This window comes from Drosophila virilis, chromosome X (genome assembly GCF_030788295.1).
Source record: "Drosophila virilis strain 15010-1051.87 chromosome X, Dvir_AGI_RSII-ME, whole genome shotgun sequence".
Classification (NCBI taxonomy): domain Eukaryota; kingdom Metazoa; phylum Arthropoda; class Insecta; order Diptera; family Drosophilidae; genus Drosophila; species Drosophila virilis.
This window is the reverse complement of record NC_091543.1, coordinates 20,912,198-20,926,654: the sequence shown is the minus strand read 5'-3', so window position 1 is coordinate 20,926,654 and position 14,457 is coordinate 20,912,198. Positions and strand designations below refer to the sequence as shown.

At 43.6% G+C, this 14,457-nt stretch overlaps 2 protein-coding genes across 11 annotated transcripts; one reads left to right on the top strand and one right to left on the bottom strand.

The window, feature by feature from the left end:
* Positions 1 to 30: 30 nt before the first annotated feature.
* CCT2 (chaperonin containing TCP1 subunit 2) lies at positions 31 to 3,759 on the top strand. Its single transcript, XM_002055548.4, has 4 exons — positions 31 to 126; positions 618 to 1,307; positions 2,405 to 3,032; positions 3,106 to 3,759. Exons 1-4 carry the CDS (start codon positions 124 to 126, stop codon positions 3,390 to 3,392), a joined length of 1,608 nt encoding a protein of 535 aa, XP_002055584.2. The 5' UTR covers positions 31 to 123; the 3' UTR covers positions 3,393 to 3,759.
* A 676-nt stretch (positions 3,760 to 4,435) lies between these two features.
* Positions 4,436 to 14,272, bottom strand: LOC6631849 (probable phosphorylase b kinase regulatory subunit alpha). Of its 10 annotated transcripts, none has more exons than XM_032440139.2 (13): positions 13,932 to 14,272; positions 13,257 to 13,857; positions 12,525 to 13,192; positions 12,142 to 12,465; positions 11,748 to 11,892; positions 9,084 to 9,413; positions 8,757 to 9,008; positions 8,433 to 8,597; positions 7,633 to 7,674; positions 6,239 to 6,816; positions 5,904 to 6,171; positions 5,234 to 5,831; positions 4,436 to 5,162 (listed from the first exon to the last, which is right to left on the bottom strand). In XM_032440139.2, exons 2-13 carry the CDS (start codon positions 13,831 to 13,833, stop codon positions 5,057 to 5,059), a joined length of 4,053 nt encoding a protein of 1,350 aa, XP_032296030.1. In that variant the 5' UTR covers positions 13,834 to 13,857; positions 13,932 to 14,272; the 3' UTR covers positions 4,436 to 5,056. The 10 variants fall into 10 exon arrangements, with proteins under 10 accessions (XP_032296030.1, XP_032296032.1, XP_032296029.1 ...); XM_032440141.2 differs by having other exon boundaries at positions 8,433 to 8,591; XM_032440138.2 differs by lacking the exon at positions 11,748 to 11,892 and adding an exon at positions 10,686 to 10,833.
* Positions 14,273 to 14,457: the final 185 nt, after the last annotated feature.

Below are 14,457 nucleotides of genomic sequence, written 5' to 3'. Positions count from 1 at the left end.
ATATCGATATATCGATACGACATCAACAACCATAACTACTAGTTCGCCATTTTCTTTGTCGCTTTGTCGCGCTGTGGGGTATTCTGAATTCTGTGATCAAAAACTTGTGAATAAGCATTAAAAATGGTAAATTAAAATAAATCGCATACCCAATATAATTAATTAACAGCACAATTGATGCAAGTGTAGTAAAATATTCATATTTTCATTGATAATTTCATACAAACATCCGTTTTCATTTGCCGGGTGTGAAAAGCCGCACGCACAAAGACTGCAGCCCCAAGCTATTTGACAAGCCTGCACACACGTGAGAAGGCATTGCTTCCAGAAACATCCATTATGTTTACATTTGTATTTAAGCATTTTCGAATATGTCTATTCAAAAAGCAAACATAATACCTCAATTAAGGCATGTGAACAGACATTTTCAGATGCATGCTGCTGGGTGTGTGCTGCGCTTGGCTGACGATGAATCACGCACTATTTGGGGTTAGGTCCGATGCAATAGGTGCACAGCTCTTACACACAAGCATTTCTGCATACATACATACATACATACATGAAGCTTGTGCATAAACAAAATACAATTTGAATGTTATATTTGTTTTGGTCAATAGGAGATGTCTTTGAATCCCGTGCGTATACTCAAAAATGAGGCGCAGGAGGAGAAAGCCGAAATGGCGCGTCTGTCGTCGTTTATTGGTGCCATTGCCATCGGAGATCTTGTAAAGAGTACCCTGGGACCAAAGGGCATGGACAAAATCTTGGTGTCCACCGGTCGTAATGCCGGGCAAGTGGAGGTTACCAACGATGGTGCCACAATTTTACGCGCCATTGGCGTTGATAACCCAGCTGCTAAAATTCTGGTCGATATGTCGCGTGTACAAGACGAAGAGGTTGGCGATGGCACCACATCCGTGACTGTGCTCGCATCCGAATTGTTGCGCGAGGCTGAGAAACTGGTTGAACAGAAGCTGCATCCACAGATCATTGTGGCCGGCTGGCGTACGGCCGCTCAAGTTGCTCTCGACGCACTCACAGCCGCCGCTCAGGACAATTCGGCCAATAATGAGAAATTCAAAAAGGATTTGCTCAACATTGCACGCACCACATTGTCATCAAAGATCCTGCATCAGCATAAGGATTTCTTTGCCAATCTGGCCGTCGATGCAGTGCTGCGCCTTAAGGGCTCCGGTGAACTCAAGTCCATACAGATTATCAAAAAGTCCGGCGGCACACTGGACGACTCGTTCCTCGATGACGGCTTTCTGCTGGACAAGAAGCCCGGCGTGCATCAGCCACAGCGCGTAAGTAATCCCCCTAAACACTTACAATCATATTACTCATACACTTCATAAATATGCGAATGTGTGCGTGTCTCTCGCTGCTGCCAATGCTCCATATTGGCGCGTCAAAATGACTGTGAGCTATGTTGTTGCATTTGCCATTCATATCACAGCCATTTTGACGAGTTTGATGTGGCAGCCACAAACTGCAATCAGCTATACGACAATCTTCTCTATAATTTGTTAAATAGTTTAAGTTCAATATTACCAAAACGACGAGCCTATGTTGTCGACCACGTGACTCAGACTCAGACGCTGACATCAGGCTTGGTTTTATGAGCTCGCTTGATAAAGTCATGCTTTCAGATCAGCAAAAGGTGCTTACATGGATTATCATACTATATCAAACATATAGCAAGTGTGGGTTTTTTTTTTTTGACAATGGTTAAAATAAGAAATCAAATGTTTGCCATGAAAGATAGAACAGATGGCCAAATGCTTACTTTTTGGTACTAGTTAGAGAAAAATGTACAAAATTGCTTTAACAGCAAAGAAACTAGTTTCAAAAGAGGAAAATTAAACGAATTGTTATCAATTAGTCACAGCATCCGGTAAGACAGCAACTATTTTGATATAGTAACTAGAAATAATATAAAGTTAGACAAGAAGACAATAGTACGGCGTACCAAGACAGATTCCTCGAAGGCATTCACAGCCGCCGCTCAGGACAATTCGACCAATAATGAGAAATTCAAAAAGGATTTGCTCAATATCGCACGCGGCATGTCAAAACTTAAACATCAATAAAAACATGTAGTAGATGTACCTTATACCTTTAGTTAAACCATACAAGCTTTAATAGAACTAGTAACAAAACGCAGGTGGGCTGAGAAATGGGAGCAGCACTTGTGCGCTAGAGGTGCAACCGATCTTAGCTGCTTGCTCCTATCCCAAATAATGGCTGGACAGATCCATACACAGATCCATCATAGGTATATAGAAACGGACAGATGGACGAAAGGATATCCCCTATATACTTTGTGTTTGTGCGAAAATACCAATGGTCGTTAATGAACACCATATGTAACGCTTAAATGTTTGATTCGCATTTCGTGCAGATTGAAAACGCAAAGATTCTGATTGCCAACACGCCGATGGACACTGACAAAATCAAAGTATTTGGCAGCAGCATCAAAGTGGACTCATTGTCCAAGATCGCCGATCTGGAGATGGCCGAAAAGGAGAAGATGAAGGAGAAAGTTGATAAGATTCTGAGCCACAAATGCAATGTGTTCATCAATCGCCAGCTGATCTATAACTATCCTGAGCAGCTGTTCGCTGATGCCCAAGTGATGGCCATTGAACATGCCGATTTTGATGGCATTGAGCGCTTAGCCTACTGCACCGGCGGCGAGATTGTGTCCACATTTGAGAATCCCGCCTTGGTCAAGCTCGGCGAGTGTCAGCTCATTGAGCAGGTGATGATCGGTGAGGACACACTGCTGCGCTTCAGCGGTGTCAAGCTGGGCGAAGCCTGTACAGTTGTTATTCGTGGCGCTACACAACAGATCCTTGACGAGGCTGATCGCTCCCTTCATGATGCGCTGTGCGTGTTGGCAGCCACTGTCAAGGAGTCGCGCATTATTTATGGCGGCGGCTGCTCCGAAGCTCTAATGGCCAATGCGGTCTTCAAAAAGGCATCCGAAACAGCCGGCAAGGAAGCTATTGCCATTGAGGCCTTCGCACGTAAGTGGAACAGGAAAACAAGCTCTGCCCTTGAATTGCAGCTAGAATTTTATTAACGGCGCGGTTTTTTCAGGTGCCCTGCTGTCACTACCCACAGCTATTGCCGATAATGCTGGCTTTGATTCGGCCCAACTGATCTCCGAACTGCGCGCTGGCCATGCCCAGGGCAAGCATCATCTGGGTCTGGACATGGATCAAGGCAAGGTGGCCGATGTGCGCGACCTGGGCATCACAGAGTCCTTTGCTGTGAAGCGTCAGGTGCTCATGTCCGCCGCTGAGGCTGCCGAAATGATTCTGCGTGTCGACGATATTATCAAGTGTGCGCCACGTCGTCGCGTGCCCGACAGGGGCTATTGCTAAACATCAATTCTTATATAAGTATTTTTGTCTAGGATTTTTTTTTAAAACCTTACAACTCTCGTTTAACATCATCGCTAATTTTATGTTTCTGTTTAAACTAATAACACACACATGTATACACACGCACGCACACAACCACACTCGCCTGGGCACAGCCAACGCAATTAACTTTCTCTAAATTGTTTGTGAAAATTTCAAATCTGTTTTTGTTACGCGAATTACCACTGTTGCGCAAGCTCAGCTTATACTAAAGAGAGGACCGAACAAAAACATCTAAAAAACAAAGCAAAAAAAAAACATTTGAAAAATGTCTAAAACCCACATAAACAACACATACACAAGCAACTTGTAAATGAATACAATTTTTGTAAACATTTTATGTGCGCGAATTGAAACAAACTACACAGCAAAAAATAAAATAATAATAAAAGAAATGATATTTATGCATAACCAAACTAAAAGCTGAAACCCGTTTTCAAAAAGTTTTATTATGGACAAGATCTCTTTTAGTTACTTACAGTAGCTAGATATTGATCATATTTGTAATAGTGAATTAAGTATAACGTGTCTCGCTTATAATTCGCAACTGGTTTTAACTGTAGCTACATAGAGGCCTGGGTCTGTGGGCATTTATTCTTGTCAGGTTATCGCTTCTAGAACCACAAGGCCTATAATATAAGCAGCTTAGCTTAAATAGTAAATGCCGAGTTTGGCTCAAATATCTTGAGTTTTTCTCATAAGAATCTACTGTTCCACCGATCGGCCAGTTTCGAGGTGTTTACTGCCTGCAATAGAATGACAGGACGGTCTTTTCTTTAAAACGATGGCTTGAAAACTGAACGTATAGTTCGCACAGAAACCGACAGACGGACACACAATAACACTATTCCTTATGGTTACAGGAACCTACTTACCAAACAGAAGATCCGTTCTTCTTGGAGTTTCATCGGATACTGATCGGAACTTTGTAGACGAGATATGATATTTTCAACTTGTACGTGCGCAATTATACAAAATGCCCCAAATTAAACACAATTTACAAATAACATTGGAAAAAAATGTACTCTTTTAACTTCTTTTTTACAATAATAATTTGCAGCTTATTGAAGCTAAAACAAAAAAGTGTCGTTCAAAATTCCGGCGAGGAATCAATTGAATATGCAATTGCCAGTTGCGTGTATAAATCAATTTCTATATATATATTTTTTTGATGTATAAAATCAAATTTTGTATGATAATACATAGTTAATGTACGCGCATGTACGTAGATAGTATATTGGGAGTAAAATGTATAGCTCCCGGGATTGCCGCTCAAGATTATAAACAACAAATAAAACACATTAACAATTGAGGCTTAGTAGGCGGATGGTCTACAAAATACATATATACAGCATTGCCGGGGCGGGCGGATCTCAGACTTAACATATCGTTGGGCTAAATACACGGCCAGACGCAAGCACGAGGCGAGCGAGCAAGAGAGAATGAGACTGTGTCTACAGCGAGATAGTTAGAAAGAGAGAGAGAGAGAGATACAGGATACAGAGAGAAAGCGAGAGATAGATAAAATAGAAGCCGTCGGTAGTACAGTACATGGCATTAAGTGAGCGTCGTCCTACAGACGCTTTGCTTGTTTCCAGGTCGAGTGTAGCGTTTGCACATTAGCTTTAGGAGATTGCGCATTCCATTTCGCCATGCTTAGGCACGCAGTCCAGCACCAGGGCGACGGCGCGCGACAAGTATGTCATGGTACCATAGCTGCCGCTAGGAGCACTGCAAGATAGAGAGAGAGAGAGGGAATGATATACTCTATGATCTGGCTGACTGATATGCTGTGAACCCACCTGTCATAGAGATGTTGGCATATGTAGGCGGCGCCTCCACAGAGTAACATGCCCGAGGCAGCCTGCTGCTGCTCTTTGCCATCCTTGAGCTTGGCACAGCACAGCGTCGCATCACCCTGCACCTTACGTTGGTCCTCCAGAAACAATTGATTAGCCTTATGCACGAGATGCTCCACATAGATAATACCGCCCAATGAGGGCACCATATTGTGTTCGGTTACTAGGGTCAGCACCATGAGCGCCTCGACCACCAGCTGCCTGTACTCGGGCTGTGGTATTTGATTGAGTGCCGTTTCTACTTCTAAGGCAAATTTCAGCTCGCCCGGTGTCATCTCCTGGGTAAGGCTTTGCTGCAGCACGCGTCCCTCAATGGCCAAGCCCTGGCACTTCTCAAGCACGGTCCAGACGCGCGAGTAAAAATCGCGTGGAACACGATTTAAGGCCCCATCGAGTCGTCGGCGACGTAGCCACTGACCCTGACGGTCATCGATGGTCGCTATTAGGGCATCCTCGCCCTCCGGATCGCCCAGACCGATTTGGCTCTTCTTGCTGACGCGACTCGACTTGCAGCTCACAATGGACAGATTGCCGCGTGCCACTGAAATGTGCGTATGTAATCAGAGATTAGAAAGGGATTCTGAAATCATCGATGACCACCCGACAGACTCACCACTGCTGACGGCAAACTCTTTGCCGCTGAGTATGTGATAGAGCAAATTCTTCATCTCGAAGGGCGACAGGTTAAGTAGATGCTCCGAAGCGGCCTCGCCGCCACAGTTAAGCGTGCGCGATAGCTCCTTGGCCATTACCTGAATAATAAGGCCCACGCGCAGGCGCAACATTTCGTGGAACAGTTGCGGTTCGGTGCGTATGAACATGGCAAGATAAACCATCAACTCCTGTGTCAGCATAGCCGTACTCTCGTCATCGCCATAGGCCTGCAATGGAACCAATCGATTAGCGTCTGCAGCTGCTGGCAGTAAATAAATTCTATGTGGTACCCACATCGTGTATTAGCTGACGCAGCTCAACCTCGGGCAGCGGTGCCGTTATGGTGTGCTCATTGTTAGGCGGCATGCCGACGGTGACTTGCTTTTGGCGCACCAGCAGATCGGTGACGGCCTTGCCCAAATCCTCGACACGCTTGCCAAGCATGCCGGCGGTGTGGCGCACCAGGCCCCAAAGCTTCTGCTGACAGGCCTTCTCGTATAGGCCCTTCAGTAGATCCCTAACCGTCACAACGCGTCCCTCCTCCAGCATGCCTTCAGATTGAGAAGAATCGTTGTTATTCAAGCTGTTGTTGTTGTTGTTGTTGTTGCTGCTGCTGCTGCTGTTATTGGAGCCGGCGGCGGCGGCGGCGGTGACGGCGGCAACTGAAACGATGGCCGTGTTGGCATTGTCCTCGTCCTTCTTAGCGCCGCTGCTCGCTGTGGGTGAAGTGGCATCGATGATCACTGTGGGCACCACCACGGGTACAGGCAGCTTGGCCCCATCACCATCACCAGCACCAGCACCGGCACCAGCAGCACCACCACCACCACCAGCAGTTGACAGCTCGAGCATCACATCGTCGAGCTCGAGATCTTTTTTGTATGTTTAGTTTTTATTTTGGGTTAGTTGGGTTCGTTTATGTGAGGTTAGGTTCGCATTGTGGAGATTTGTGGGCCATTGTGGTGGGTCAGTTGTTGTAATGGATAATGCAGAAAATTTTTTGAAAATTTATGTGGTTACGTTTACATGGTTAACGAATGTGGGCGTGCGTGTGTTGTGTTGTGCAATGAAAATAAAATATATAAAAATAAAAGAATTTGTTAAAAAGTTCATAAAAAGCAGCATAAAATTAAACCAAGCGGCAAGAGGCTGTAATATTTCGTGTACAACAGTTTGTAGAAGAGTGTAAGTTCTGGTATAAGAGTATACTACCTAGCATAGGATTTAAATAGTATAACAGTTTGTATGACAATAAGTGTATGATGTATAAGAGTACACAAGTAAAATGGTTGCAAATTGAAGTTTTACGGAGTATAACAGTTTGTAGGACAATATGTGCATGAAGTATACGTAACGTATACACTTAACAGGTAACTATATAACAGAAATGTATAACAGTTTGTACAAAAGTATTAAATGTGTGTGTAATTGTAGAACGAATCGGAAACCAAAAAGTTACCAACAAAAAATACAATATGACAAAGAAATCGAAAAGGACGTTAATTAAATTATAGAACTGGATCGTAACAAATAGATTGTTGTTTGTGGGTTATAGAAATATCTGGAAGCCAATTGGGGAAGAAGGGTAATGCTTGGGATTGGGGAGTGTGGGAATAGGAACACATAGTAGTACAACACCAACAAAAGTAGCCCGTGGATCAAGGATCAGGGAACAATATAACACTTACCAGCTGCATTATCATCGGTTTTGTGCTTTAAGCCCAGACCCGCTGCGTATATGAAGTGAAGTGTGTGGACAAGGACGAGAGCACAAAGCACATGGTACAAAGAACGAGGCACAAAACAATTAAATGTGAATTATATCGAATGTGTCGAATATGTATAACGAACTATGCAACATCTAAGCCAAATGGAACCGATTCATTTTCAGATTTCAACTTAAAACAAGACAAACAATGTTCGATTTAATACACATTTTTAAAGTTCAGTATTCGAATTTAACATAATCTACAAATTTGGAGTAAAAAATAGACGAGATGTTTAATTACCATACTATACATTCTGTTGGGTTGGCACAATACGTTTTTCGCTTTGTTTTATACTATTCGAAGCATCAATGAGTTTAGTTTTTATTGAAATAAGACAGACTCGGCTATTTTCAAGTTGCTCAAGATGCAATACTGCAACATATGTAGATATGGAAATGTTCGATCTAATATTCGGGCCTTTCGCCGAATGTGTTTTAAAAATGAAAAATGTTTCGACTCTTGAAAGTTGTAAGTTCTCCAACCCGCAAGTCTCTGAGATACCCATCCATCCTCACTGATATAACTATATAAAATGTGTAGCTACAGGGTATGTGCATATGGTATATGCATGTATGTAGGTGTGTGTGAGTGTGTGTGTGTGTGTGTGAGTGTATTCCCGCAGTGTGTTACATGTATGCGGTTTAATATTGCATCCTGGCACCTGAATGAGTCCCGCTATGTAACCAGTTGCCATAGACATGAGCTGGACGTTCACTTACCTGTATTGAAGTCCAGGCCTTGAGTATCCACCAGGTACTGCAAGATGTCGCCCTGCTCCTCGAGATTCTCCGTTTCGCGCAGCATGGCGATCAGCTCCTCCACCTCTGTGTCCGCAAAGTTTGTGTCCGGACGATGCCGTTGGATGAGAATTTTGGGCACTGTTACTTTAGTTATTTGAAGGTGTGCAAAGAACGCAAAAGGTTCAACCAAAACGAAACGAAAAGAAAAGAAACAAAAATAAAAAAACAGATACTAAAATGAGAACCAACTACAAAACGGGCGGGGAATCTATAAAATGCGTATGCTTTGGATCGGGAACTAACTCTCTTGCTGGCGCACAAATTCGCTGCGGCGATCGATGGCCGAACGGCTGTGCTGCGGATCCATGGGGTAGATGTTCTCGCGCAGCCCCAGATCGCCGCCCAGCTGCGGCGGCGAGCTGGGCCCCTCCTCGGGCGTGGTGGCAAAAACGCTGACATGGCCCTGCTTGTTGGCCTGCAGCCAGGGCGGCGGCACAATCGAGGAGAGACGGCGCTCGGTTAGTGGTGTGGGGCCCTCCATGCCCAAATTGTCGGCTGGAAAGAAAACAAAAACCAATGTTACAAATGGCAGATCTAATTCGTTATATTTTTGCTTTGGGGCCAACTCACAGTCCACGTTGATGGAACGGGTCTTCTTAATGGCGCCCTTGCAGGACATGCGCCGACGCAGATGACGCGGACGCAGCTGTCCGCCGCGCAAATTCATGGTGCTGCGATTGCTGAACGAACGCAATAGATGCTCATCCAAATAGGTCTGCACGTCTGGATGCAGCCGGTCCGGATAGCCGTCCTCGGTGCTGCCCAAAAAGCTCAAGTCCGTAATGGCTGATGTGTTGAGAAAGTCCTTCAGATTGCCCAGCATCACGCGCGTGCCATTTATATAGCCAGACTTAAGCTTACGCATCGTCTGAATCATGGCCAGCGGTATCTTGTCCTGGTCTGTGGATGTGCGTGCAGCAGGCAAAAGAAAACGTTACCAAAATCCACTTGTGATTGCATGCGCAATGTGTCGTATGATTTGTTATGGGATTGATTGATCGATTGATGCTCGATTGGATTAGGTGGTGCGAGGTTAGCAGGTGCCGCTTACGTCTACATTTTAATCACAAACTACAACAATAACCGACGCAAAGATACGCAAAGATTTACTCAACGATTCGCCATCTGGTAGTTAGCATAGAACCAGCACCATATTTTTGGCTGAGTGTCAGCATGTGCGGCATAAGCGGAGTGCAGTTAAGGATTATCATATCTAGATAGAAAGGGCTCCAATGTGCTACAAATATCGATCAATACTTAGGTAATAGTACTCCAATTAGAACTATGCATATAACATTTGGCTCATATGCTATAAACTGAATCAATGTCAATCAAGTGATGAACCCCCAATAACAGTACTTCACAGATGTTATGACTGGGTTAACTGTTTTTCATGAAAGTAATTTTGAATATGGTCGATTAGATGGCAAATAGAACTCAACTAAATCAATGCCTGTTCATTAGCTTCGATTTCCTGTAATTATCCCTACTTCGTTTCTAAGAAAACAAAAAATGTTGGCGATTATATGAAAGATCGGAAACATAACTCGCAATAATAAATTTCGAATTTGCGGTTCTTGGAATCTTCGCTGAGTAGGAAAATACATATTTCTATTAACTATGGGAAAAACAAATCAAATAATGGTTTTTCTATACGGACCAATACAATTATAGCCAACAAGTTCGTAAGCTTGAGTCAAATTAATTGACTGTTGATTGAAAGTCGGAAACTCGCCAAGCTATTCGCTACATTCACATAACCTCAATTTGTTCAAGAGCCGTACACAAACGGTAAACGCGTTAGGCAAGTATCATAGGGGCACAACAGAACAACATACATACATACATACATACATATGCGTGCTAGAATATTTAATTTGCGCTTGGATGCCGTATAACATACATACATACATACATCCATGCATATGGGGTATTAGAAAGAAGAAGAGCGAAGAGAGGAGAATTGTAACAGTAAGCAAAAGCGCATTACAATCAAACACATATCATAGTCATTATGGGATCGCAAGATGAATCCTTTTATAGCATACAATAGATCATATCACTTGTTGTGTTTTTAATATATGCATGTTATATATATATATGCAGCTCATTCGTTGTGTTTGTGATGTGCGGGGTGGAGAGGGGGGAGGAGTGTAGTTGGTATGTAGTTACCTAGCATATAATGCGTGGCCATTAATGTGATTGTCGGTCTGCCCAACATGTGACGCCAATTGTTGGTCAGGAAGCCTAAGTTTGTGGTAAAATTGCTTGCGAGCAGATCGGGATCGCGTGTCGTGTAGTATTCTTCATAGTCGATATGCTGTGTGTGTTGGATTTGTTGTTGTAGTAGTAGTAGTAGTAGTTGTTGTTGTTGTTGTTGTTGGTTAAGCACGAATTATACAAAAAGAGAACAGAGAAAGATTTTGTTTTGTTTTGTTTTGCTTTTTTCATTTCGTTTGCAATTTGGCCAATTTTCATGGGGCATCGGATCTCTTTCGTTTCTTTGGGTAGGAATCGGTGCACAGCATAGAGAAATTAATAGTTAAATGGGAGCGTGTAGAGTAGGGTTGTCGCAGAATCGAATAAACTGGGCAGCTAAATACATACATATGTAGGTAGGAATTCAAACACATATATACATACATACATATGTAGGCAATATGTACTACATACATATATACTCTATAATACAATACAGCTTTGGCTGTGGATGTTTATGTGTGTGTGTACGTGTGGGTGTCTGTGCGTGTGTGTGTGTGTGTGCGTGTATTTGTGTTTAGATGTCCACAACCAAAGCAAACGTTTGCAATTGCAACGGAAACTGAGTTGTTAACTAAATGCAAACTATAAAACCAACTCAACTAATGCTAAACTAAACTAAAATCGATATGTGTGCATATTGTGTGTTTGTGTGTGAGTGAGAGAGTGTGTGTGTGTTTGTGCGTGTGTATGTATATATACATATACATATATACATCTACAACTTAACAAGGAAATATTAAAAAAAAAAACACAAAAAAAAAACGCAACCCTTGCAAATTAGAAATAACATAATCAGAACAAAAGAAATATTAAGAAAAGTAACTAAAACCATACACACACACACACACACATATGGGGGAAAATGTAAATAACAAATATACAGATAATTACTCGAATAAATACACATGTGTATGCTTAGAATATTATATATATGTATATAAAAAATAAAACACTGAGTTTGGGTGGACCGACCTAAGTGGATGCGCTTCAACACCAGCGTAACTAAGGGACGCCCCAGCAGATCCCAAGCGGACTTGAGAAAATTGATCTCGCCTTTTAGGATGTCAATCATGAGTTCGTTATCGGAGGCGATATAGAAGCGCGACAAGTCGACAAACTAATGCATAATATAGTAATAATATAAATAATAATAGCATATGATAAGAACATAAGTAAACAAAAAATCAATAAGAAAATAAAAATATTTCGTATCAATTCAAATCAGAAAAATAAATAATAACTAGAAGAAGTTAGAAAGTGAGACAGATAGATAGAGAGCTAGAGATAAAGAGCTTCAGTGTGTACAGACAGAGCGGTACAAAGTGCGGGCAGGGGCTTTTGTTCCAATTCGATCCGTGCTATTTACCTGCGGCGTAAAGGCAAATATGCGATCCTTGAGAGAGTACAGCTTGCTGGTACTCAGAATACCAACGTCGCGCGATTTACGTCCACTCAATCCCAGCTTCCGATTGCGTCCCAAGTACGTGTACAAATGGCTAAGCACACGTGCCGGTTGCACCTCAATGGGTGCGACCTCGGCAATGGTTTGCACATGAAGATCGTGCTCGGCCAGCTTGTCGCGTATTTCATTATCCTCGGCTATGATGACCACCTGGACGACAACATCTGGTTTTTTCTGGGCGCCCAGGCGGCGATTCAACGGATCCAGCTCGCCCACGGCCAAAAAGCCCTGAATTATACAACGAGATAAAGCAACTTGCAATAGATATAACTGATGTTATTTCTCACCTCTTGTAGCAGGCGACCCAAAATGAAGAGCGACTGGCCCCACAAGAAGGGGCAGCGGCCAACAACTTCACGTACTTGCGAACCGGGCTTTTGGTATTCAAAGCCGACCAACTCTTGCGGCACTGCATAGCTTTCGGGTATCAGCAGTGTGCCATCCTCGGAGCGCACCATTATCTTCTCCAATTTATCCGCATATTCCTGCACCATGTGCTTATCATTTTGAAATGCATGGAACAGTATCAGATAACAAAAGAAGAGCGGCCACTCGCATTCAATATTCTCGAACATGCGCAACTCCCAGCGTTCGTAATAGAGACGCGAGGGATCCTCTTTGGGTGTGCGATAGCCATCGCGCAAAAAACGTTTGCAGCCATACTTTCCCTGCAGGCGCGACAATATTGCCTCCCGCGTATTGTATATTAGTTGAGCATCATCAACGGCAAACGCCGGGAAGCCAATAACGCACAGCAGGCCCGAATCCAGCTCTTTGCTGTTTGACTCGCGGGGCAGCATCGACTGCAGCACAGCTTGACACTTGTGCGCCTCATCAGCCAGGACATGAATAACGCTGGCAGGTCCACCGCGAGCTCCAAATAAATCTAGCTCATTCATGGCCTCTAGAGCGGCCTTAGCCATACCGATGGAACTGGCATTAAGCTCGGGCTCACCTGTGGGCGAGAATAAATAAATCATTGAAAGTGTCCATTCGCGGGCAAATGTGTCGGTACTAACCATGATTGGTCTTGTCGCCCCGCTCCCAGATGCCATAGTCAGGAATGGAGTAGGCAGACTCAATATAGAATACCAGATTTTGTAGGAACGAGACCTCGTCCAATGAAAAGACGATCTGCAGACCGGAGGCGGTCATTTGCGCTAGAATGAGCAGGTACAGGGAGACCGCATCAATTTGCAAATGGCCCCATTCATTGTCACCGACAACAGGCAGCCCGGTCTTGCTGGAGTATTTGGCATGCAGCGAATCGTAGGGACTCTGGGTCATTTTGAATTTCTCAACCTTGTCCTTTTGATTCATCATTGCCATGAGCAGACCACGCATCAACTTGACACAGCTTTGCTCCAGCTCGTAGCACTTGGCCCGATCCTCATCCTGATCGGCAATCTTCTTGTAGGCCATGGACAAGCCCCACACAGCCAGAATGCAATAGACATTATCCCGTATCCAGGCATGCGAGTTAACATTCGAAGCGGGAAACAGGCCGGTCACTGGCTCCTGATGTGCCAATATTAGGCGATGCACAATGCGCTGATAGTAGTCGAGGCGCACGCCCGAATTGCTACGCGAACGCATTTCAGTTGATCTTCTTTGCGTGCTCTACGGCAATAAGGTTGGCAAGCAAATTATGTAGCTATTGCATTTTAATTTTTGCTCTAACATCATACACTTACATAATTATCTCAAAGAGCGTTTGTTGTCGTGTATGCGGCGTGATGTTACTAAGCGTATGTAATTGTTGTCAATGTCTTGGGGCTCTCCCCCGCGGCCACCAGCCCACCACCCAGAACCCACCCACACAACAGCAGCTGGCTGCACTTAAAAGCTACGTTAATCGTTGTCAAGGCTCAGAAACTGTCGCATTATCAGGGTGTGCGGTCGCTAAGACAGTTGACGCGTCTGCTACGGGCTAGTTAAAAACACTTGTCGACTGTTGAATTGCAAAAATTAAGAACTAAAACGTTAGAAATGCTAAAATTATACTCCGAAATGTCAACTCAATGTCATGCCGAGTATCGATGTATCGCCAAAACCGATAACATTGAAATCGATAACGTGCATAGATGTAGCAATAATCGTTTTAAATAGCAGCACTGGGCCTCTTTCTCGATGTTTAAATTAATTGGCGGCAACTTTTAACCAACTTGTCTAAGCATATGCTAAACATTTTCAAATGGAATTGCTTGTTTTCGTATAATG